General features: G+C 43.4%; 1 protein-coding gene across 1 annotated transcript in view; it reads left to right on the top strand.

Annotated features, from left to right (window-relative positions):
* Window positions 1-22,310, top strand: part of slc23a1 (solute carrier family 23 member 1) — a 53,820-nt gene extending 31,510 nt beyond the window's left edge. Inside the window, exons 13-15 of the mRNA XM_058996640.1 lie at window positions 767-910; window positions 1,561-1,656; window positions 18,862-22,310. Coding sequence (XP_058852623.1) covers window positions 767-910; window positions 1,561-1,656; window positions 18,862-19,091 — 470 coding nt within the window. The 3' untranslated portion in view covers window positions 19,092-22,310. The remainder of the gene's footprint in view (window positions 1-766; window positions 911-1,560; window positions 1,657-18,861) is intronic.
* The last annotated feature ends 359 nt before the right edge of the window (window positions 22,311-22,669 follow it).

Genomic DNA, 22,669 nt, shown 5'->3' on the forward strand with positions numbered 1-22,669 from the left:
ATATTCTGACTGTAGAGGGTATTAAAGCATGATATTCTGACTGTAGAGGGTATTAAAGCATGATATTCTGACTGTAGAGGGTATTAAAGCATGATATTGTGACTGTAGACGGTATTAAAGCATGATATTCTGACATTGTAAAGTAATACCCTCTACAGTCAGAATCTCATGCTGTAATACCCTCTACAGTCAGAATCTCATGCTGTAATACCCTCTACAGTCAGAATCTCATGCTGTAATACCCTCTACAGTCAGAATCTCATGCTGTAATACCCTTACAATGTCAGAATATCATGCTGTAATACCCTCTACAGTCAGAATCTCATGCTGTAATACCCTCTACAGTCAGAATCTCATGCTGTAATACCCTCTACAGTCAGAATCTCATGCTGTAATACCCTCTACAGTCAGAATCTCATGCTGTAATACCCTCTACAGTCAGAATCTCATGCTGTAATACCCTCTACAGTCAGAATCTCATGCTTTAATACCCTCTACAGTCAGAATATCATGCTTTAATACCCTCTACAGTCAGAATCTCATGCTGTAATACCCTCTACAGTCAGAATCTCATGCTGTAATACCCTTACAATGTCAAGATGTTTTTTTTTTTTCTTACCTGTTTAATGTCCCCTGGTGCAGAGATGCAGACACCACAGCTGCACACCCTTAGTGGTCAGCTCTAGACACACCTCTGCCTCAGCCCTCTTGTACTTTACCTTTCCTTTCATATTCTCATTGTGTTTTATGTTATATCATCATTCAGGAATGATAACTGCAGTTGGACTCTCCAACTTACAATTTGTGGACTTGAACTCCTCCCGGAATCTGTTTGTATTGGGCTTTTCAATGTTCTTTGGCTTGACTCTGCCAAATTACTTGGATACCCACCCAAAGTCCATTAACACAGGTACGAACAAATCTACATTCAATTACATTATCTGATCAAAATGTATGGGAGACAGTGGCTTTGCCCTTATAAACCTTTACTATAGTAAAAGCACAGCAACGTTTAATAAAGCAAAGTGAAAGTAAGTGAAAGCATAGGTGAGCATTGTAAAGCCCATAGAGGTATGGTAAAGCATATTAAAAACATGGTAAACTATAGTAAATGCGTAATATAACCATGGGAAAAGTATAGGAAAAAAGCAAAATTACAGTGCAAAAGTTACTTTATAAGGGTGGCACACTAGCTTTCCCCCCACACAGTAATGTGTTACAGTGTGTGGATCACACTAATGCTACACTAGCTTCCAGTAATGTGTTAGTTACAGTGTGTGGATTACACTAATGCTACACTACCTTCCAGTAATGTGTTAGTTACAGTGTGTGGATTACACTAATGCTACACTAGCTTCCAGTAATGTGTTAGTTACAGTGTGTGGATTACACTAATGCTACACCAGCTTCCAGTAATGTGTTAGTTACAGTGTGTGGATTACACTAATGCTACACTAGCTTCCAGTAATGTGTTAGTTACAGTGTGTGCATTATATTTCATTTCTTATCTGTTCAGAACAATGAATGTAAATTAAAAATCTTTGCTTAAATTATATGCAGGTGTGCCAGTAATTGACCAAATACTTACTGTCTTGATGACGACTGAAATGTTTGTTGGCGGCTGCCTTGCCTTTATCTTAGACAACACCATACCAGGTACAGTGGTTTGAAATGTGTTTTTTATGTACTTATTAGATTTGTCAATAATGTAAAACAATATGTAATTACTGTGAAAAGGGGGATCACCACAAATAAACCATGAATAAGAGCAGAACAATGGGAACATGTGTTCTTCATGTAACCCCACAAACAGTCTTCTGCAAAGGTGATTGCCAAGCATGGTACCATACTGACCATACATAATGTACAGTAGAAGCTATCATATCCAATCCTGTACGATAAGAAGCCCTCTATTAATACAGAGCCTGTCATATCCAATCCTGTATGATAAGAAGCCCTCTATTAATACAGAGCCTGTCATATCTGATCCTGTACGATAAGAAGCCCTCTATTAATACAGAGCCTGTCATATCTGATCCTGTACGATAAGAAGCCCTCTATTAATACAGAGCCTGTCATATCTGATCCTGTACGATAAGAAGCCCTCTATTAACTGATAGACCTCTGGCATATGTCATTTACACAGGCTGCTATCAGCTGACCAGTACTGATGGAAACAGAAATGGACATTTTATGATGGGTCTAAAACAGTAAATTCAATTTTAGCAGGACACAATGGATTCAGTTGCAGATAAAAAAAAAAAAAAAAGACGTTTGGGATTTCACTTTTACTTTTTACATGCTGTCACTTCACATAAAGTGAACTGCCCAGTCTAACCATATTCTAAAAGAAAACAAGAAAGCAAGAGATTAAAACAATGACTGTACTGTTAAGAAGCTGAAACGAGATAAAAAGCCAGGTTGTGATTGTGTGCAGGTACAAAGCCAGGTTGTGTTTGTGTGCTCTACAAAGCCAGGTTGTGTTTGTGTGCTCTACAAAGCCAGGTTGTGTTTGTGTGCTCTACAAAGCCAGGCTGTGTTTGTGTGCAGATACAAAGTCAGGTTGTGTTTGTGTGCTCTACAAAGCCGGGTTGTGTTTGTGTGCTCTACAAAGCCAGGTTGTGTTTGTGTGCAGATACAAAGCCAGGTTGTGTTTGTGTGCTCTACAAAGCCGGGTTGTATTTGTGTGCAGATACAAAGCCAGGTTGTGTTTGTGTGCAGATACAAAGCCAAGTTGTGTATGTGTGCTCTACAAAGCCAGGTTGTGCTTGTGTGCAGATACAAAGCCAGGTTGAGTTTGTGTGCTCTACAAAGCCAGGTTGTGTTTGTGTGCAGATACAAAGCCAGGTTGTGTATGTGTGCAGATACAAAGCCAGGCTGTGTTTGTGTGCTCTACAAAGCCAGGTTGTGTTTGTGTGCTCTACAAAGCCGGGTTGTGTTTGTGTGCAGATACAAAGCCAGGTTGTGTTTGTGTGCAGATACAAAGCCAGGTTGTGTTTGTGTGCAGATACAAAGCCAGGTTGTGTTTGTGTGCTCACAAAGCCAGGTTGTGTTTGTGTGCTCTACAAAGCCAGGTTGTGTTTGTGTGCTCTACAAAGCCAGGTTGTGTTTGTGTGCTCTACAAAGCCAGGTTGTGCTTGTGTGCAGATACAAAGCCAAGTTGTGTATGTGTGCTCTACAAAGCCAGGTTGTGCTTGTGTGCAGATACAAAGCCAGGTTGTGTTTGTGTGCTCTACAAAGCCAGGTTGTGTTTGTGTGCAGATACAAAGCCAGGTTGTGTTTGTGTGCAGATACAAAGCCAGGTTGTGCTTGTGTGCAGATACAAAGCCAGGTTGTGTTTGTGTGCTATACAAAGCCAGCATGTGTTTGTGTGCTCTACAAAGCCAGGCTGTGTTTGTGTGCTCTACAAAGCCAGGCTGTGTTTGTGTGCAGATACAAAGCCAGGTTGTGTTTGTGTGCTCTACAAAGCCAGGTTGTGTTTGTGTGCTCTACAAAGCCAGGTTGTGTTTGTGTGCAGATACAAAGCCAGGTTGTGTTTGTGTGCTCTACAAAGCCGGGTTGTGTTTGTGTGCAGATACAAAGCCAGGTTGTGTTTGTGTGCTCTACAAAGCCAGGTTGTGTTTGTGTGCAGATACAAAGCCAGGTTGTGTTTGTGTGCTCTACAAAGCCAGGTTGTGTTTGTGTGCAGATACAAAGCCAGGTTGTGTTTGTGTGCTCTACAAAGCCAGGTTGTGTATGTGTGCAGATACAAAGCCAGGTTGTGTTTGTGTGCTCTACAAAGCCGGGTTGTGTTTGTGTGCAGATACAAAGCCAGGTTGTGTTTGTGTGCAGATACAAAGCCAGGTTGTGTTTGTGTGCTCTACAAAGCCAGGTTGTGTTTGTGTGCTCTACAAAGCCGGGTTGTGTTTGTGTGCAGATACAAAGCCAGGTTGTGTTTGTGTGCTCTACAAAGCCAGGTTGTGTTTGTGTGCAGATACAAAGCCAGGTTGTGTATGTGTGCAGATACAAAGCCAAGTTGTGTATGTGTGCTCTACAAAGCCAGGTTGTGCTTGTTTGCAGATACAAAGCCAGGCTGTGTTTGTGTGCAGACACAAAGCCAGGTTGTGATTGTGTGCAGATACAAAGCCAGGTTGTGTTTGTGTGCAGATACAAAGCCAGGTTGTGATTGTGTGCTCTACAAAGCCAGGTTGTGTTTGTGTGCAGATACAAAGCCAGGTTGTGTTTGTGTGCAGATACAAAGCCAGGTTGTGTATGTGTGCAGATACAAAGCCAGGTTGTGTTTGTGTGCTCTACAAAGACAGGTTGTGCTTGTGTGCAGATACAAAGGCAGGTTGTGTTTGTGTGCTCTACAAAGCCGGGTTGTGTTTGTGTGCAGATACAAAGCCAGGTTGTGTTTGTGTGCTATACAAAGCCAGCTTGTGTTTGTGTGCTCTACAAAGCCGGGTTGTGTTTGTGTGCAGATACAAAGCCAGGTTGTGTTTGTGTGCAGATACAAAGCCAGGTTGTGTTTGTGTGCAGATACAAAGCCAGGTTGTGTTTGTGTGCTCTACAAAGCCAGGTTGTGTTTGTGTGCTCTACAAAGCCAGGTTGTGTATGTGTGCAGATACAAAGCCGGGTTGTGTTTGTGTGCAGATGCAAAGCCAGGTTGTGTATGTGTGCAGATACAAAGCCAAGTTGTGTATGTGTGCTCTACAAAGCCAGGTTGTGCTTGTGTGCAGATACAAAGCCAGGTTGTGTATGTGTGCAGATACAAAGCCAGGCTGTGTTTGTGTGCTCTACAAAGCCAGGTTGTGTTTGTGTGCTCTACAAAGCCGGGTTGTGTTTGTGTGCAGATACAAAGCCAGGTTGTGTTTGTGTGCAGATACAAAGCCAGGTTGTGTTTGTGTGCAGATACAAAGCCAGGTTGTGTTTGTGTGCTCACAAAGCCAGGTTGTGTTTGTGTGCTCTACAAAGCCAGGTTGTGTTTGTGTGCTCTACAAAGCCAGGTTGTGTTTGTGTGCTCTACAAAGCCAGGTTGTGCTTGTGTGCAGATACAAAGCCAAGTTGTGTATGTGTGCTCTACAAAGCCAGGTTGTGCTTGTGTGCAGATACAAAGCCAGGTTGTGTTTGTGTGCTCTACAAAGCCAGGTTGTGTTTGTGTGCAGATACAAAGCCAGGTTGTGTTTGTGTGCAGATACAAAGCCAGGTTGTGCTTGTGTGCAGATACAAAGCCAGGTTGTGTTTGTGTGCTATACAAAGCCAGCATGTGTTTGTGTGCTCTACAAAGCCAGGCTGTGTTTGTGTGCTCTACAAAGCCAGGCTGTGTTTGTGTGCAGATACAAAGCCAGGTTGTGTTTGTGTGCTCTACAAAGCCAGGTTGTGTTTGTGTGCTCTACAAAGCCAGGTTGTGTTTGTGTGCAGATACAAAGCCAGGTTGTGTTTGTGTGCTCTACAAAGCCGGGTTGTGTTTGTGTGCAGATACAAAGCCAGGTTGTGTTTGTGTGCTCTACAAAGCCAGGTTGTGTTTGTGTGCAGATACAAAGCCAGGTTGTGTTTGTGTGCTCTACAAAGCCAGGTTGTGTTTGTGTGCAGATACAAAGCCAGGTTGTGTTTGTGTGCAGATACAAAGCCAGGTTGTGTATGTGTGCAGATACAAAGCCAGGTTGTGTTTGTGTGCTCTACAAAGCCGGGTTGTGTTTGTGTGCAGATACAAAGCCAGGTTGTGTTTGTGTGCAGATACAAAGCCAGGTTGTGTTTGTGTGCTCTACAAAGCCAGGTTGTGTTTGTGTGCTCTACAAAGCCGGGTTGTGTTTGTGTGCAGATACAAAGCCAGGTTGTGTTTGTGTGCTCTACAAAGCCAGGTTGTGTTTGTGTGCAGATACAAAGCCAGGTTGTGTATGTGTGCAGATACAAAGCCAAGTTGTGTATGTGTGCTCTACAAAGCCAGGTTGTGCTTGTTTGCAGATACAAAGCCAGGCTGTGTTTGTGTGCAGACACAAAGCCAGGTTGTGATTGTGTGCAGATACAAAGCCAGGTTGTGTTTGTGTGCAGATACAAAGCCAGGTTGTGATTGTGTGCTCTACAAAGCCAGGTTGTGTTTGTGTGCAGATACAAAGCCAGGTTGTGTTTGTGTGCAGATACAAAGCCAGGTTGTGTATGTGTGCAGATACAAAGCCAGGTTGTGTTTGTGTGCTCTACAAAGCCAGGTTGTGCTTGTGTGCAGATACAAAGGCAGGTTGTGTTTGTGTGCTCTACAAAGCCGGGTTGTGTTTGTGTGCAGATACAAAGCCAGGTTGTGTTTGTGTGCTATACAAAGCCAGCTTGTGTTTGTGTGCTCTACAAAGCCGGGTTGTGTTTGTGTGCAGATACAAAGCCAGGTTGTGTTTGTGTGCAGATACAAAGCCAGGTTGTGTTTGTGTGCAGATACAAAGCCAGGTTGTGTTTGTGTGCTCTACAAAGCAAGGTTGTGTTTGTGTGCTCTACAAAGCCAGGTTGTGTATGTGTGCAGATACAAAGCCGGGTTGTGTTTGTGTGCAGATGCAAAGCCAGGTTGTGTATGTGTGCAGATACAAAGCCAAGTTGTGTATGTGTGCTCTACAAAGCCAGGTTGTGCTTGTGTGCAGATACAAAGCCAGGTTGTGTTTGTGTGCTCTACAAAGCCAGGTTGTGTTTGTGTGCAGATACAAAGCCAGGCTGTGTATGTGTGCAGATACAAAGCCAGGCTGTGTTTGTGTGCTCTACAAAGCCAGGTTGTGTTTGTGTGCTCTACAAAGCCAGGTTGTGTTTGTGTGCAGATACAAAGCCAGGTTGTGATTGTGTGCAGATACAAAGCCAAGTTGTGTATGTGTGCTCTACAAAGCCAGGTTGTGCTTGTGTGCAGATACAAAGCCAGGTTGTGTTTGTGTGCTCTACAAAGCCAGGTTGTGTTTGTGTGCTCTACAAAGCCAGGTTGTGTTTGTGTGCAGATATAAAGCCAGGTTGTGTTTGTGTGCAGATACAAAGCCAGGTTGTGTATGTGTGCAGATACAAAGCCAGGATGTGTTTGTGTGCTCTACAAAGCCAGGTTGTGTTTGTGTGCTTTACAAAGCCGGATTGTTTTTGTGTGCAGATACAAAGCCAGGTTGTGTTTGTGTGCAGATACAAAGCCAGGTTGTGTTTGTGTGCAGATACAAATCCAGTTTCTGTATGTGTGCAGAGACAAAGCCAAGTTGTGTATGTGTGCTCTACAAAGCCAGGTTGTGCTTGTGTGCAGATACAAAGCCAGGTTGTGTTTGTGTGCAGATACAAAGCCAGGTTGTGTTTGTGTGCTCTACAAAGCCAGGTTGTGTTTGTGTGCTCTACAAAGCCAGGTTGTGTTTGTGTGCTCTACAAAGCCAGGTTGTGCTTGTGTGCAGATACAAAGCCAAGTTGTGTATGTGTGCAGATACAAAGCCAGGTTGTGCTTGTGTGCAGATACAAAGCCAGGTTGTGTTTGTGTGCTCTACAAAGCCAGGTTGTGTTTGTGTGCTCTACAAAGCCGGGTTGTGTTTGTGTGCAGATACAAAGCCAGGTTGTGTTTGTGTGCAGATACAAAGCCAGGTTGTGTTTGTGTGCAGATACAAAGCCAGGTTGTGTATGTGTGCAGATACAAAGCCAAGTTGTGTATGTGTGCTCTACAAAGCCGGGTTGTGTTTGTGTGCAGATACAAAGCCAGGTTGTGTTTGTGGGCTCTACAAAGCCAGGTTGTGTTTGTGTGCTCTACAAAGCCGGGTTGTGTTTGTGTGCAGATACAAAGCCAGGTTGTGTTTGTGTGCAGATACAAAGCCAGGTTGTGTTTGTGTGCTCTACAAAGCCAGGTTGTGTTTGTGTGCTCTACAAAGCCAGGTTGTGCTTGTGTGCAGATACAAAGCCAAGTTGTGTATGTGTGCTCTACAAAGCCAGGTTGTGCTTGTGTGCAGATACAAAGCCAGGTTGTGTTTGTGTGCAGATACAAAGCCAGGTTGTGTATGTGTGCAGATACAAAGCCAGGTTGTGTCTGTGTACAGATACAAAGCCAGGTTGTGCTTGTGTGCAGATACAAAGCCAGGTTGTGTTTGTGTGCTATACAAAGCCAGCATGTGTTTGTGTGCTCTACAAAGCCAGGCTGTGTTTGTGTGCAGATACAAAGCCAGGTTGTGTTTGTGTGCTATACAAAGCCAGGTTGTGTTTGTGTGCTCTACAAAGCCAGGTTGTGTTTGTGTGCAGATACAAAGCCAGGTTGTGTTTGTGTGCTCTACAAAGCCGGGTTGTGTTTGTGTGCAGATACAAAGCCAGGTTGTGTTTGTGTGCTCTACAAAGCCAGGTTGTGTTTGTGTGCAGATACAAAGCCAGGTTGTGTTTGTGTGCTCTACAAAGCCAGGTTGTGTTTGTGTGCAGATGCTAAGCCAGGTTGTGTTTGTGTGCAGATACAAAGCCAGGTTGTGTATGTGTGCAGATACAAAGCCAGGATGTGTTTGTGTGCTCTACAAAGCCAGGTTGTGTTTGTGTGCTTTACAAAGCCGGGTTGTTTTTGTGTGCAGATACAAAGCCAGGTTGTGTTTGTGTGCAGATACAAAGCCAGGTTGTGTTTGTGTGCTGATACAAAGCCAGTTTCTGTATGTGTGCAGATACAAAGCCAAGTTGTGTATGTGTGCTCTACAAAGCCAGGTTGTGCTTGCGTGCAGATACAAAGCCATGTTGTGTTTGTGTGCAGATACAAAGCCAGGTTGTGTTTGTGTGCTCTACAAAGCCAGATTGTGTTTGTGTGCTCTACAAAGCCAGGTTGTGTTTGTGTGCTCTACAAAGCCAGGTTGTGCTTGTGTGCAGATACAAAGCTAAGTTGTGTATGTGTGCAGATACAAAGCCAGGTTGTGTTTGTGTGCTCTACAAAGCCAGGTTGTGTTTGTGTGCAGATGCAAAGCCAGGTTGTGTTTGTGTGCAGATACAAAGCCAGGTTGTGTATGTGTGCAGATACAAAGCCAGGATGTGTTTGTGTGCTCTACAAAGCCAGGTTGTGTTTGTGTGCTTTACAAAGCCGGGTTGTTTTTGTGTGCAGATACAAAGCCAGGTTGTGTTTGTGTGCAGATACAAAGCCAGGTTGTGTTTGTGTGCTGATACAAAGCCAGTTTCTGTATGTGTGCAGATACAAAGCCAAGTTGTGTATGTGTGCTCTACAAAGCCAGGTTGTGCTTGCGTGCAGATACAAAGCCATGTTGTGTTTGTGTGCAGATACAAAGCCAGGTTGTGTTTGTGTGCTCTACAAAGCCAGATTGTGTTTGTGTGCTCTACAAAGCCAGGTTGTGTTTGTGTGCTCTACAAAGCCAGGTTGTGCTTGTGTGCAGATACAAAGCTAAGTTGTGTATGTGTGCAGATACAAAGCCAGGTTGTGCTTGTGTGCAGATACAAAGCCAGGTTGTGTTTGTGTGCTCTACAAAGCCAGATTGTGTTTGTGTGCTCTACAAAGCCGGGTTGTGTTTGTGTGCAGATACAAAACCAGGTTGTGTTTGTGTGCAGATACAAAGCCAGGTTGTGTTTGTGTGCAGATACAAAGCCAGGTTGTGTATGTGTGCAGATACAAAGCCAAGTTGTGTATGTGTGCTCTACAAAGCCGGGTTGTGTTTGTGTGCAGATACAAAGCCAGGTTGTGTTTGTGGGCTCTACAAAGCCAGGTTGTGTTTGTGTGCTCTTCAAAGCCGGGTTGTGTTTGTGTGCTCTACAAAGCCAGGTTGTGTTTGTGTGCTCTACAAAGCCGGGTTGTGTTTGTGTGCAGATACAAAGCCAGGTTGTGTTTGTGTGCAGATACAAAGCCAGGTTGTGTTTGTGTGCAGATACAAAGCCAGGTTGTGTATGTGTGCAGATACAAAGCCAAGTTGTGTATGTGTGCTCTACAAAGCCGGGTTGTGTTTGTGTGCAGATACAAAGCCAGGTTGTGTTTGTGGGCTCTACAAAGCCAGGTTGTGTTTGTGTGCTCTACAAAGCCGGGTTGTGTTTGTGTGCAGATACAAAGCCAGGTTGTGTTTGTGTGCAGATACAAAGCCAGGTTGTGTTTGTGTGCTCTACAAAGCCAGGTTGTGTTTGTGTGCTCTACAAAGCCAGGTTGTGCTTGTGTGCAGATACAAAGCCAAGTTGTGTATGTGTGCTCTACAAAGCCAGGTTGTGCTTGTGTGCAGATACAAAGCCAGGTTGTGTTTGTGTGCAGATACAAAGCCAGGTTGTGTATGTGTGCAGATACAAAGCCAGGTTGTGTCTGTGTACAGATACAAAGCCAGGTTGTGCTTGTGTGCAGATACAAAGCCAGGTTGTGTTTGTGTGCTATACAAAGCCAGCATGTGTTTGTGTGCTCTACAAAGCCAGGCTGTGTTTGTGTGCAGATACAAAGCCAGGTTGTGTTTGTGTGCTATACAAAGCCAGGTTGTGTTTGTGTGCTCTACAAAGCCAGGTTGTGTTTGTGTGCAGATACAAAGCCAGGTTGTGTTTGTGTGCTCTACAAAGCCGGGTTGTGTTTGTGTGCAGATACAAAGCCAGGTTGTGTTTGTGTGCTCTACAAAGCCAGGTTGTGTTTGTGTGCAGATACAAAGCCAGGTTGTGTTTGTGTGCTCTACAAAGCCAGGTTGTGTTTGTGTGCAGATGCTAAGCCAGGTTGTGTTTGTGTGCAGATACAAAGCCAGGTTGTGTATGTGTGCAGATACAAAGCCAGGATGTGTTTGTGTGCTCTACAAAGCCAGGTTGTGTTTGTGTGCTTTACAAAGCCGGGTTGTTTTTGTGTGCAGATACAAAGCCAGGTTGTGTTTGTGTGCAGATACAAAGCCAGGTTGTGTTTGTGTGCTGATACAAAGCCAGTTTCTGTATGTGTGCAGATACAAAGCCAAGTTGTGTATGTGTGCTTTACAAAGCCGGGTTGTTTTTGTGTGCAGATACAAAGCCAGGTTGTGTTTGTGTGCAGATACAAAGCCAGGTTGTGTATGTGTGCAGATACAAAGCCAGGATGTGTTTGTGTGCTCTACAAAGCCAGGTTGTGTTTGTGTGCTTTACAAAGCCGGGTTGTTTTTGTGTGCAGATACAAAGCCAGGTTGTGTTTGTGTGCAGATACAAAGCCAGGTTGTGTTTGTGTGCTGATACAAAGCCAGTTTCTGTATGTGTGCAGATACAAAGCCAAGTTGTGTATGTGTGCTTTACAAAGCCGGGTTGTTTTTGTGTGCAGATACAAAGCCAGGTTGTGTTTGTGTGCAGATACAAAGCCAGGTTGTGTTTGTGTGCTGATACAAAGCCAGTTTCTGTATGTGTGCAGATACAAAGCCAAGTTGTGTATGTGTGCTCTACAAAGCCAGGTTGTGCTTGCGTGCAGATACAAAGCCATGTTGTGTTTGTGTGCAGATACAAAGCCAGGTTGTGTTTGTGTGCTCTACAAAGCCAGATTGTGTTTGTGTGCTCTACAAAGCCAGGTTGTGTTTGTGTGCTCTACAAAGCCAGGTTGTGCTTGTGTGCAGATACAAAGCTAAGTTGTGTATGTGTGCAGATACAAAGCCAGGTTGTGTTTGTGTGCTCTACAAAGCCAGGTTGTGTTTGTGTGCAGATGCAAAGCCAGGTTGTGTTTGTGTGCAGATACAAAGCCAGGTTGTGTATGTGTGCAGATACAAAGCCAGGATGTGTTTGTGTGCTCTACAAAGCCAGGTTGTGTTTGTGTGCTTTACAAAGCCGGGTTGTTTTTGTGTGCAGATACAAAGCCAGGTTGTGTTTGTGTGCAGATACAAAGCCAGGTTGTGTTTGTGTGCTGATACAAAGCCAGTTTCTGTATGTGTGCAGATACAAAGCCAAGTTGTGTATGTGTGCTCTACAAAGCCAGGTTGTGCTTGCGTGCAGATACAAAGCCATGTTGTGTTTGTGTGCAGATACAAAGCCAGGTTGTGTTTGTGTGCTCTACAAAGCCAGATTGTGTTTGTGTGCTCTACAAAGCCAGGTTGTGTTTGTGTGCTCTACAAAGCCAGGTTGTGCTTGTGTGCAGATACAAAGCTAAGTTGTGTATGTGTGCAGATACAAAGCCAGGTTGTGCTTGTGTGCAGATACAAAGCCAGGTTGTGTTTGTGTGCTCTACAAAGCCAGATTGTGTTTGTGTGCTCTACAAAGCCGGGTTGTGTTTGTGTGCAGATACAAAACCAGGTTGTGTTTGTGTGCAGATACAAAGCCAGGTTGTGTTTGTGTGCAGATACAAAGCCAGGTTGTGTATGTGTGCAGATACAAAGCCAAGTTGTGTATGTGTGCTCTACAAAGCCGGGTTGTGTTTGTGTGCAGATACAAAGCCAGGTTGTGTTTGTGGGCTCTACAAAGCCAGGTTGTGTTTGTGTGCTCTTCAAAGCCGGGTTGTGTTTGTGTGCTCTACAAAGCCAGGTTGTGTTTGTGTGCTCTACAAAGCCGGGTTGTGTTTGTGTGCAGATACAAAGCCAGGTTGTGTTTGTGTGCAGATACAAAGCCAGGTTGTGTTTGTGTGCAGATACAAAGCCAGGTTGTGTATGTGTGCAGATACAAAGCCAAGTTGTGTATGTGTGCTCTACAAAGCCGGGTTGTGTTTGTGTGCAGATACAAAGCCAGGTTGTGTTTGTGGGCTCTACAAAGCCAGGTTGTGTTTGTGTGCTCTACAAAGCCGGGTTGTGTTTGTGTGCAGATACAAAGCCAGGTTGTGTTTGTGTGCAGATACAAAGCCAGGTTGTGTTTGTGTGCTCTACAAAGCCAGGTTGTGTTTGTGTGCTCTACAAAGCCAGGTTGTGCTTGTGTGCAGATACAAAGCCAAGTTGTGTATGTGTGCTCTACAAAGCCAGGTTGTGCTTGTGTGCAGATACAAAGCCAGGTTGTGTTTGTGTGCAGATACAAAGCCAGGTTGTGTATGTGTGCAGATACAAAGCCAGGTTGTGTCTGTGTACAGATACAAAGCCAGGTTGTGCTTGTGTGCAGATACAAAGCCAGGTTGTGTTTGTGTGCTATACAAAGCCAGCATGTGTTTGTGTGCTCTACAAAGCCAGGCTGTGTTTGTGTGCAGATACAAAGCCAGGTTGTGTTTGTGTGCTATACAAAGCCAGGTTGTGTTTGTGTGCTCTACAAAGCCAGGTTGTGTTTGTGTGCAGATACAAAGCCAGGTTGTGTTTGTGTGCTCTACAAAGCCGGGTTGTGTTTGTGTGCAGATACAAAGCCAGGTTGTGTTTGTGTGCTCTACAAAGCCAGGTTGTGTTTGTGTGCAGATACAAAGCCAGGTTGTGTTTGTGTGCTCTACAAAGCCAGGTTGTGTTTGTGTGCAGATGCTAAGCCAGGTTGTGTTTGTGTGCAGATACAAAGCCAGGTTGTGTATGTGTGCAGATACAAAGCCAGGATGTGTTTGTGTGCTCTACAAAGCCAGGTTGTGTTTGTGTGCTTTACAAAGCCGGGTTGTTTTTGTGTGCAGATACAAAGCCAGGTTGTGTTTGTGTGCAGATACAAAGCCAGGTTGTGTTTGTGTGCTGATACAAAGCCAGTTTCTGTATGTGTGCAGATACAAAGCCAAGTTGTGTATGTGTGCTCTACAAAGCCAGGTTGTGCTTGCGTGCAGATACAAAGCCATGTTGTGTTTGTGTGCAGATACAAAGCCAGGTTGTGTTTGTGTGCTCTACAAAGCCAGATTGTGTTTGTGTGCTCTACAAAGCCAGGTTGTGTTTGTGTGCTCTACAAAGCCAGGTTGTGCTTGTGTGCAGATACAAAGCTAAGTTGTGTATGTGTGCAGATACAAAGCCAGGTTGTGTTTGTGTGCTCTACAAAGCCAGGTTGTGTTTGTGTGCAGATGCAAAGCCAGGTTGTGTTTGTGTGCAGATACAAAGCCAGGTTGTGTATGTGTGCAGATACAAAGCCAGGATGTGTTTGTGTGCTCTACAAAGCCAGGTTGTGTTTGTGTGCTTTACAAAGCCGGGTTGTTTTTGTGTGCAGATACAAAGCCAGGTTGTGTTTGTGTGCAGATACAAAGCCAGGTTGTGTTTGTGTGCTGATACAAAGCCAGTTTCTGTATGTGTGCAGATACAAAGCCAAGTTGTGTATGTGTGCTCTACAAAGCCAGGTTGTGCTTGCGTGCAGATACAAAGCCATGTTGTGTTTGTGTGCAGATACAAAGCCAGGTTGTGTTTGTGTGCTCTACAAAGCCAGATTGTGTTTGTGTGCTCTACAAAGCCAGGTTGTGTTTGTGTGCTCTACAAAGCCAGGTTGTGCTTGTGTGCAGATACAAAGCTAAGTTGTGTATGTGTGCAGATACAAAGCCAGGTTGTGCTTGTGTGCAGATACAAAGCCAGGTTGTGTTTGTGTGCTCTACAAAGCCAGATTGTGTTTGTGTGCTCTACAAAGCCGGGTTGTGTTTGTGTGCAGATACAAAACCAGGTTGTGTTTGTGTGCAGATACAAAGCCAGGTTGTGTTTGTGTGCAGATACAAAGCCAGGTTGTGTATGTGTGCAGATACAAAGCCAAGTTGTGTATGTGTGCTCTACAAAGCCGGGTTGTGTTTGTGTGCAGATACAAAGCCAGGTTGTGTTTGTGGGCTCTACAAAGCCAGGTTGTGTTTGTGTGCTCTTCAAAGCCGGGTTGTGTTTGTGTGCAGATACAAAGCCAGGTTGTGTTTGTGTGCAGATACAAAGCCAGGTTGTGTTTGTGTGCTCTACAAAAAGCCAGGTTGTGTTTGTGTGCTCTACAAAGCCAGGTTGTGTTTGTATGCTCTACAAAGCCAGGTTGTGCTTGTGTGCAGATACAAAGCCAAGTTGTGTATGTGTGCTCTACAAAGCCAGGTTGTGCTTGTGTGCAGATACAAAGCCAGGTTGTGTTTGTGTGCTCTACAAAGCCAGGTTGTGTTTGTGTGCAGATACAAAGCCAGGTTGTGTTTGTGTGCAGATACAAAGCCAGGTTGTGCTTGTGTGCAGATACAAAGCCAGGTTGTGTTTGTGTGCTATACAAAGCCAGCATGTGTTTGTGTGCTCTACAAAGCCAGGCTGTGTTTGTGTGCAGATACAAAGCCAGGTTGTGTTTGTGTGCTATACAAAGCCAGGTTGTGTTTGTGTGCTCTACAAAGCCAGGTTGTGTTTGTGTGCAGATACAAAGCCAGGTTGTGTTTGTGTGCTCTACAAAGCCGGGTTGTGTTTGTGTGCAGATACAAAGCCAGGTTGTGTTTGTGTGCTCTACAAAGCCAGGTTGTGTTTGTGTGCAGATACAAAGCCAGGTTGTGTTTGTGTGCAGATACAAAGCCAGGTTGTGTATGTGTGCAGATACAAAGCCAGGCTGTGTTTGTGTGCTCTACAAAGCCGGGTTGTGTTTGTGTGCAGATACAAAGCCAGGTGTGTTTGTGTGCTCTATAAAGCCAGGTTGTGTTTGTGTGCTCTACAAAGCCAGGTTGTGTTTGTGTGCAGATACAAAGCCAGGTTGTGCTTGTGTGCAGATACAAAGCCAAGTTGTGTATGTGTGCTCTACAAAGCCAGGTTGTGCTTGTGTGCAGATACAAAGCCAAGTTGTGTTTGTGTGCTCTACAAAGCCAGGTTGTGATTGTGTGCAGATACAAAGCCAGGTTGTGTTTGTGTGCTCTACAAAGCCGGGTTGTGTTTGTGTGCAGATACAAAGCCAGGTTGTGTTTGTGTGCTCTACAAAGCCGGGTTGTGTTTGTGTGCAGATACAAAGCCAGGTTGTGTATGTGTGCAGATACAAAGCCAAGTTTTGTATGTGTGCTCTACAAAGCCAGGCTGTGTTTGTGTGCAGATACAAAGCCAGGTTGTGTTTGTGTGCTCTACAAAGCCAGGTTGTGTTTGTGTGCAGATACAAAGCCAGGTTGTATTTGTGTGCAGATACAAAGCCAGGTTGTGTATGTGTGCAGATACAAAGCCAGGCTGTGTTTGTGTGCTCTACAAAGCCAGGTTGTGTTTGTGTGCAGATACAAAGCCAGGTTGTGTATATATGCAAATACAAAGCCAAGTTGTGTATGTGTGCAGATACAAAGCCAGGTTGTGTATGTGTGCAGATACAAAGCCAGGTTGTGTTTGTGTGCTCTACAAAGCCAGGTTGTGCTTGTGTGCAGATACAAAGCCAGGTTGTGTTTGTGTGCTCTACAAAGCCGGGTTGTGTTTGTGTGCAGATACAAAGCCAGGTTGTGTTTGTGTGCTATACAAAGCCAGCTTGTGTTTGTGTGCTCTACAATGCCGGGTTGTGTTTGTGTGCAGATACAAAGCCAGGTTGTGTTTGTGTGCAGATACAAAGTCAGGTTGTGTTTGTGTGCAGATACAAAGCCAGGTTGTGTTTGTGTGCTCTATAAAGCCAGTTTGTGTTTGTGTGCTCTACAAAGCCAGGTTGTGTTTGTGTGCAGATACAAAGCCAGGTTGTGTTTGTGTGCTCTACAAAGCCAGGTTGTGTTTGTGTGCAGATACACAGCCAGGTTGTGTATGTGTGCAGATACAAAGCCAGGTTGTGTTTGTGTGCAGATACAAAGCCAGGTTGTGTTTGTGTGATCTACAAAGCCAGGTTGTGTTTGTGTGCAGATACAAAGCCAGGTTGTGTTTGTGTGCTCTACAAAGCCAGGCTGTGTTTGTGTGCAGATACAAAGCCATGTTGTGTTTGTGTGCTCTACAAAGCCAGGTTGTGTTTGTGTGCTCTACAAAGCCGGGTTGTGTTTGTGTGCAGATACAAAGCCAGGTTGTGTATGTGTGCAGATACAAAGCCAGGTTGTGTCTGTGTGCAGATACAAAGCCAGGTTGTGCTTGTGTGCTCTACAAAGCCAGGTTGTGTTTGTGTGCAGATACAAAACCAGGTTGTGTTTGTGTGCTCTACAAAGCCAGGTTGTGAGTGTGTGCAGATACAAAGCCAGGTTGTGTTTGTGTGCTCTACAAAGCCAGGCTGTGTTTGTGTGCAGATACAAAGCCATGTTGTGTTTGTGTGTTCTACAAAGCCAGGTTGTGTTTGTGTGCTCTACAAAGCCGGGTTGTGTTTGTGTGCAGATACAAAGCCAGGTTGTGTATGTGTGCAGATACAAAGCCAGGTTGTGTCTGTGTGCAGATACAAAGCCAGGTTGTGTTTGTGTGCTCTACAAAGCCAGGTTGTGTTTGTGTGCAGATACAAAACCAGGTTGTGTTTGTGTGCTCTACAAAGCCAGGTTGTGAGTGTGTGCAGATACAAAGCCAGCTTGTGTTTGTGTGCAGATACAACGCCAGCTTGTGTTTGTGTGCAGATACAAAGCCAGGTTGTGTTTGTGTGCAGATACAAAGCCAGGTTGTGTTTGTGTGCAGATACAAAGCCAGGTTGTGATTGTGTGCAGATACAAAGCCGGGTTGTGATTGTGTGCTCTACAAAGCCAGGTTGTGTTTGTGTGCAGATACAAAGCCGGGTTGTGATTGTGTGCTCTACAAAGCCGGGTTGTGTTTGTGTGCAGATACAAATCCGGGTTGTGATTGTGTGCTCTACAAAGCCGGGTTGTGTTTGTGTGCAGATACAAAGCCAGGTTGTGTTTGTGTGCAGATACAAAGCCGGGTTGTGATTGTGTGCTCTACAAAGCCAGGTTGTGTTTGTGTGCAGATACAAAGCCGGGTTGTGTTTGTGTGCAGATACAAATCCGGGTTGTGATTGTGTGCTCTACAAAGCCAGGTTGTGTTTGTGTGCAGATACAAAGCCGGGTTGTGATTGTGTGCAGATACAAATCTGGGTTCTGTTTGTGTGCAGATACAAAGCCGGGTTGTGTTTGTGTGCAGATACAAAGCCGGGTTGTGTTTGTGTGCAGATACAAAGCCGGGTTGTGTTTGTGTGCAGATACAAAGCCGGGTTGTGTTTGTGTGCAGATACAAAGCCAGGTTGTGTTCGTGTGCAGATACAAAGCCATGTTGTGTTTGTGTGCTCTACAAAGCCAGTTTGTGTTTGTGTGCTCTACAAAGCCAGGTTGTGTTTGTGTGCAGATACAAAGCCAGGTTGTGTTTGTGTGCTCTACAAAGCCAGGTTGTGTTTGTGTGCAGATACAAATCCGGGTTGTGATTGTGTGCTCTACAAAGCCAGGTTGTGTTTGTGTGCAGATACAAATCCGGGTTGTGATTGTGTGCTCTACAAAGCCAGGTTGTGTTTGTGTGCAGATACAAAACCGGGTTGTGTTTGTGTGCAGATACAAAGCCAGGTTGTGTTTGTGTGCAGATACAAAGCCGGGTTGTGTTTGTGTGTGCTCTTTTGTTGTTGTGGTTTATTTTAAATGCCTTTTCTGTCTCGGGTTAACACCCATTTAAAGTGCCAAAAAAAATCCTGTCAAATTACTTTGGCATGTAAATGGACAAATACTGTATTACAGTGCTTTGTCTTGCAATAATGTTCACTGGTTTTCTTCTAATAGTTTACGTGCAGTCCCGTACTTTGGTCTTTTAGACACACTGATATACCTGACATTGTTCATTTATAATGCCCCAATGTTAATAATGCAACTACAATGCAGTGTAACGTCTCACTCTGAGATGCAGTATTTTCACATATTTTCATGGACATCTGGAGCCAATTAAATCGAATATGACAGGTTCTACTGTATTCAGGACTTGGCAGTCACCATTACAGAAACTCATTTTGTGGGTTACAATTAAGAACAAACACAAGTCTTTAAGATGCTTCAATGCATTTCATCTGGAGTGACATCAAAACAGAGGTAATTAACAACATTTGGTGGAGAGAAATCATGGTCAATAAAATATTTTCTATATCTCTGAAGATGGAACGATTTTCTATTGAAAGATATCAAGACATGCACAAGGTGGTTCTTAGTGGGATCAGCAACAAGTGTTCCTCCCACTGTCATTATTTGCCAACAAAGAATGTCATAGGAAGCTGCTGTGCTCCTTACTCATAACTGCTGCAGGTTATTAATGATCTCCTCATGAATCCCAGGTACCAAGAAAGAGCGAGGTCTGCTGGAGTGGAAGGAGGGGGCCCACGCTAACAGTGACATGACTGTGAGTCTGCAGACCTACGACTTCCCAGTGGGGATGAGCTGTGTGAAGAGAACCAAGTGCTTGAGATTCATTCCAATCTGTCCAGCTTTCAGGGGATTCAGGCAGAATCACAATGTGGAATCGAGGGACACAACGGAGGAGGGAGTTGCCAGCACAAAAGTGTAACATGTATAGTTTCATCACACAAAGCCAATAGCTCCAGCACTAGAACACTGCCCATTGCCTGTTTCATTGAACTATCATATACAGTAATGAATGTCAAAATGTAACCTTCTCATGAAATACTGAAAAATGTGTAAATATGTCAACGCACCAATTTACTTTTAACAAGGCAAATTCTGTAACAGTAAATGCTAAAACTAGAATTTTACGTGGTAACTTAAAGGAATGTTAACCAAGTTTTTAAAAGCCATTGTCTTCTACAATGTTGTATTAGCATTAACTGATTGATCTCACGATGTTGTCAAGTTGAGTGTTAAAGGATCCCAGTGGTTCAGCATCAACAACATGATTAGGCAGCCCATTGAATCAACTAACACTAACCCTAACACTAACACTAACCCTAACCCTAACCCTAACCATAACCCTCACCTCTCTGTGTGGAGTGTCTCCTTCAGCAACATGACTAGGTCCCCCTCTTTTTGTGTAGAAGATACTTTGGTGCTTTGCTTGCTTTTTATATTTATATTCTTTTTTTTTTTAAGTACAATACTAGATAAAAAAGTGATCTAATTATATTCTGTGCTTTAAGTCACATGATCTGATTTCAGCTGACCAGTGGCTCTCAGCCTCCCCCTGACGACCCATTGATTTACAGTGTCCCAGGTTCATGACTCCTCCCTCCCCCCCCCTCGCCATCAACACAAGAACAGGTGTACAAAAATAAAAACGCGGCAATGCGTTTTCTTGAACAATTTTAAATAATAAACTGAGAAAGAGATGAACCAGTTTACAAATGAGTGAATACAAATCCTATGTTGTAGAACTGCAGAAACGAATTAGTAATTGAAATGTTCAGTCAGTCAGTGGGAAGGCTGTGCTGGTTTACGTTTCACCATCACTTTACGTTTCACCACTTCTGAGAGTGGCTACTCTCAGAAACAAGTCAATTCAAACAATGTCTCCTTCTCCCTCACCTGGATTCTAACTGGGTTTTAATGTGTTTGTGATTTCAGCAGTCATGGTAGGATTCTAACTGCTACACTTGTTTTAGTGTATTTTTATGTATCGCGTCATTCAGGTTTCTGATGTTTCGCTATATATCACCCGCAAGGCTGCGACCCCAGGTGGGGTCATGACCCAGAGGTTGAGAACCACAGAGGTGGACCTTTGGAGTGAAACTAAATGACAGAACCGGAAGGCATTTTTACTTCTAAGCATAGTCTTTGAAATACAGTCAACTCTCATTAATATGAATTTCAAGGGACTGTATTATCAGTAATTCATATTATCAGGAGTCTAAGCCAAATAGATCCTGTCATTTTTTATTGAAGGTTCAGATATAACCTCTTGTAATCCTAACTTGTTGCATCCTAGTTCATATTGTATTATTATTTGCACTTACTGTAAACTACACTGTATTTATATATGAAGCTTGCTTTGTAACCCTTTACTGCCCTGTAACACCTGTAAGTTGCCTTGGATAAAGACGTCTGCCAAATAAATAAATAAATAAATAAATAAATAAATAAATAATAATAACACTGAAATCCCATTTCAATTACAGAACATTATACTGTCCATGTCATAAAACACTCCACCCAACTCCCAACACTCCACCCAACCCACTCCAGCACTCCACCCAACCACACTCCCAGCACTCCACCTTTGGTCTCGTGCCTCACAACACACCCAGGGCGTGCGGTAAGAATTGTCTTACCACACACCCTGTCATGGGTTACTTCTTACTTATAAAATGGCTTGGATAAATTAAGTGCTGTGATTGGCTAAACAAGATCACATGACTGTACGACTATAACATCATAGACCAACTCACTTACCTGATCCATTGATATTACTATGCCTTGTAATGTGTGTGAGAGTTGGTATAATGGACTCTTGTGGCCCCTTATAAAAATGTGTACACTCATTTTTCAGTTTCCCCATGCTTTTGTATATAACCTGAATACGTTTTTTATTTGTGTCACTGTGAAAGTGTCAATATACCTTTGAGTGAGTGGTTTTTGTATCTCAAATTATAATGAAATAATAAGTCAGAAATAGCATGTACATGCATGCTAATATGAGGTCTCCTCGTACCCCAGAGTGTGAAACTACTGATCCTTTTACAACTAAATCAACAATCAATGAGTCCCGCTTGGAGAAGGTTACCATGGTGGTACTGGTAATTCCAGCACCTTACTGAACTTTGAAAAGGTACTCTGGTAGAGTTGATGTAGATATACTTGTACTCAGACAGGATAGAATAAATATGACCAAGGAGTTTCTTCTCACCTGACCTTCAGGTCACAATAATATGATGTCTCGTACATAATGTATAACACACTGGCCGTCCTCCTTGAACAGACTGACACATCTGTTTAGAAAGAGTTTCTCTGAAAGAATTCTCACAGTTCAAAACTTGATTCCATTACAATATAAACCTGCCTATCTCTTTGAATATCTTTCCCACGTCCTACTTGACATTGCAAGCTGCATTACTCATGGTGGTTGTTGCATACTTTCAGAAATCTTACCTGTTGTGTCTCTTATTTTAAAACATGACACTACGGAAAAGAACGTTTTTAGTTGTTTTGTCTTCCCTTCCAGGACATGTGTTCACTTGCACTTCCTAGCTCATTTCACCTCAGCAGTGTGTTCGGGGTCAAAGCATCTGAACTGGCTGCACGCAATGAGGGGAAGCAGTTGCTTAGTAACTGATGGATAAGAGACTGAATGGATGTGCAGAGCATATACATTCATGGAATTATTCTGTGCGCTACTATCACTTGAATGACTCACTTTCCAGTCCCTCTGCTTTATTTAGAGGCTACAGTACACATGGTAACCGAATGACCAAGTCCTTCTTAACTGAATTACAGTGCCAGTATTCCTGCAATATTCCTATAAATTGTCACATACCGTTAATCCATTTGAATCCAAGGTTAAGGGACCCTATGTAACATACCTGGTATTATAAATCATAATGAACTGTTGGTTGTATGTATTTGTTATGATGTATATAGCTATGGCCAAAAGTTTTGCATCACCCTATAGAATTAGCTCATTGTGCTTCATAAAGTCGAATGAAACCTGCTGAATAATGTTGCGTTAACATCATATCGCTTTGTAGTTTTCCATATACTTAACGAAAAACTGAAAACATTTTTAAAAATCTGACATTTCAAAATCTAAAATGAAATACTGTACTACTATTATGACTTCCGGTAGACTTTTGCGATATCATTTTGTAGTTTCTTTGATTACATGGTACTAATAAAAGATCTAAATTATGTTCAGACTTCTTTTTTTTTGCAGTTGATTTTCGTTTTCACGTTGACAACATAATAGGAAAACATGTGAGGGTCAGGAGGTGGGAACCTATCCCCTGTAACACAGGAATGAATGGGGACAGGAAACCAAGTATGTCAACCTTATTGGGAAGTGCAAGGGCAAATGTAAGAAACTACCCAAAACCAGTGTAATATGGAATTTCAGTGTGTCAATATTACATTTGCATATCTGCCAAATGTAATACAAAATGCTGTTGATTTTTAGCAGATACTGAGGAAAGGTAAACTTGG

Source organism: Acipenser ruthenus, chromosome 23 (assembly GCF_902713425.1).
Source record: "Acipenser ruthenus chromosome 23, fAciRut3.2 maternal haplotype, whole genome shotgun sequence".
NCBI lineage: Eukaryota > Metazoa > Chordata > Actinopteri > Acipenseriformes > Acipenseridae > Acipenser > Acipenser ruthenus.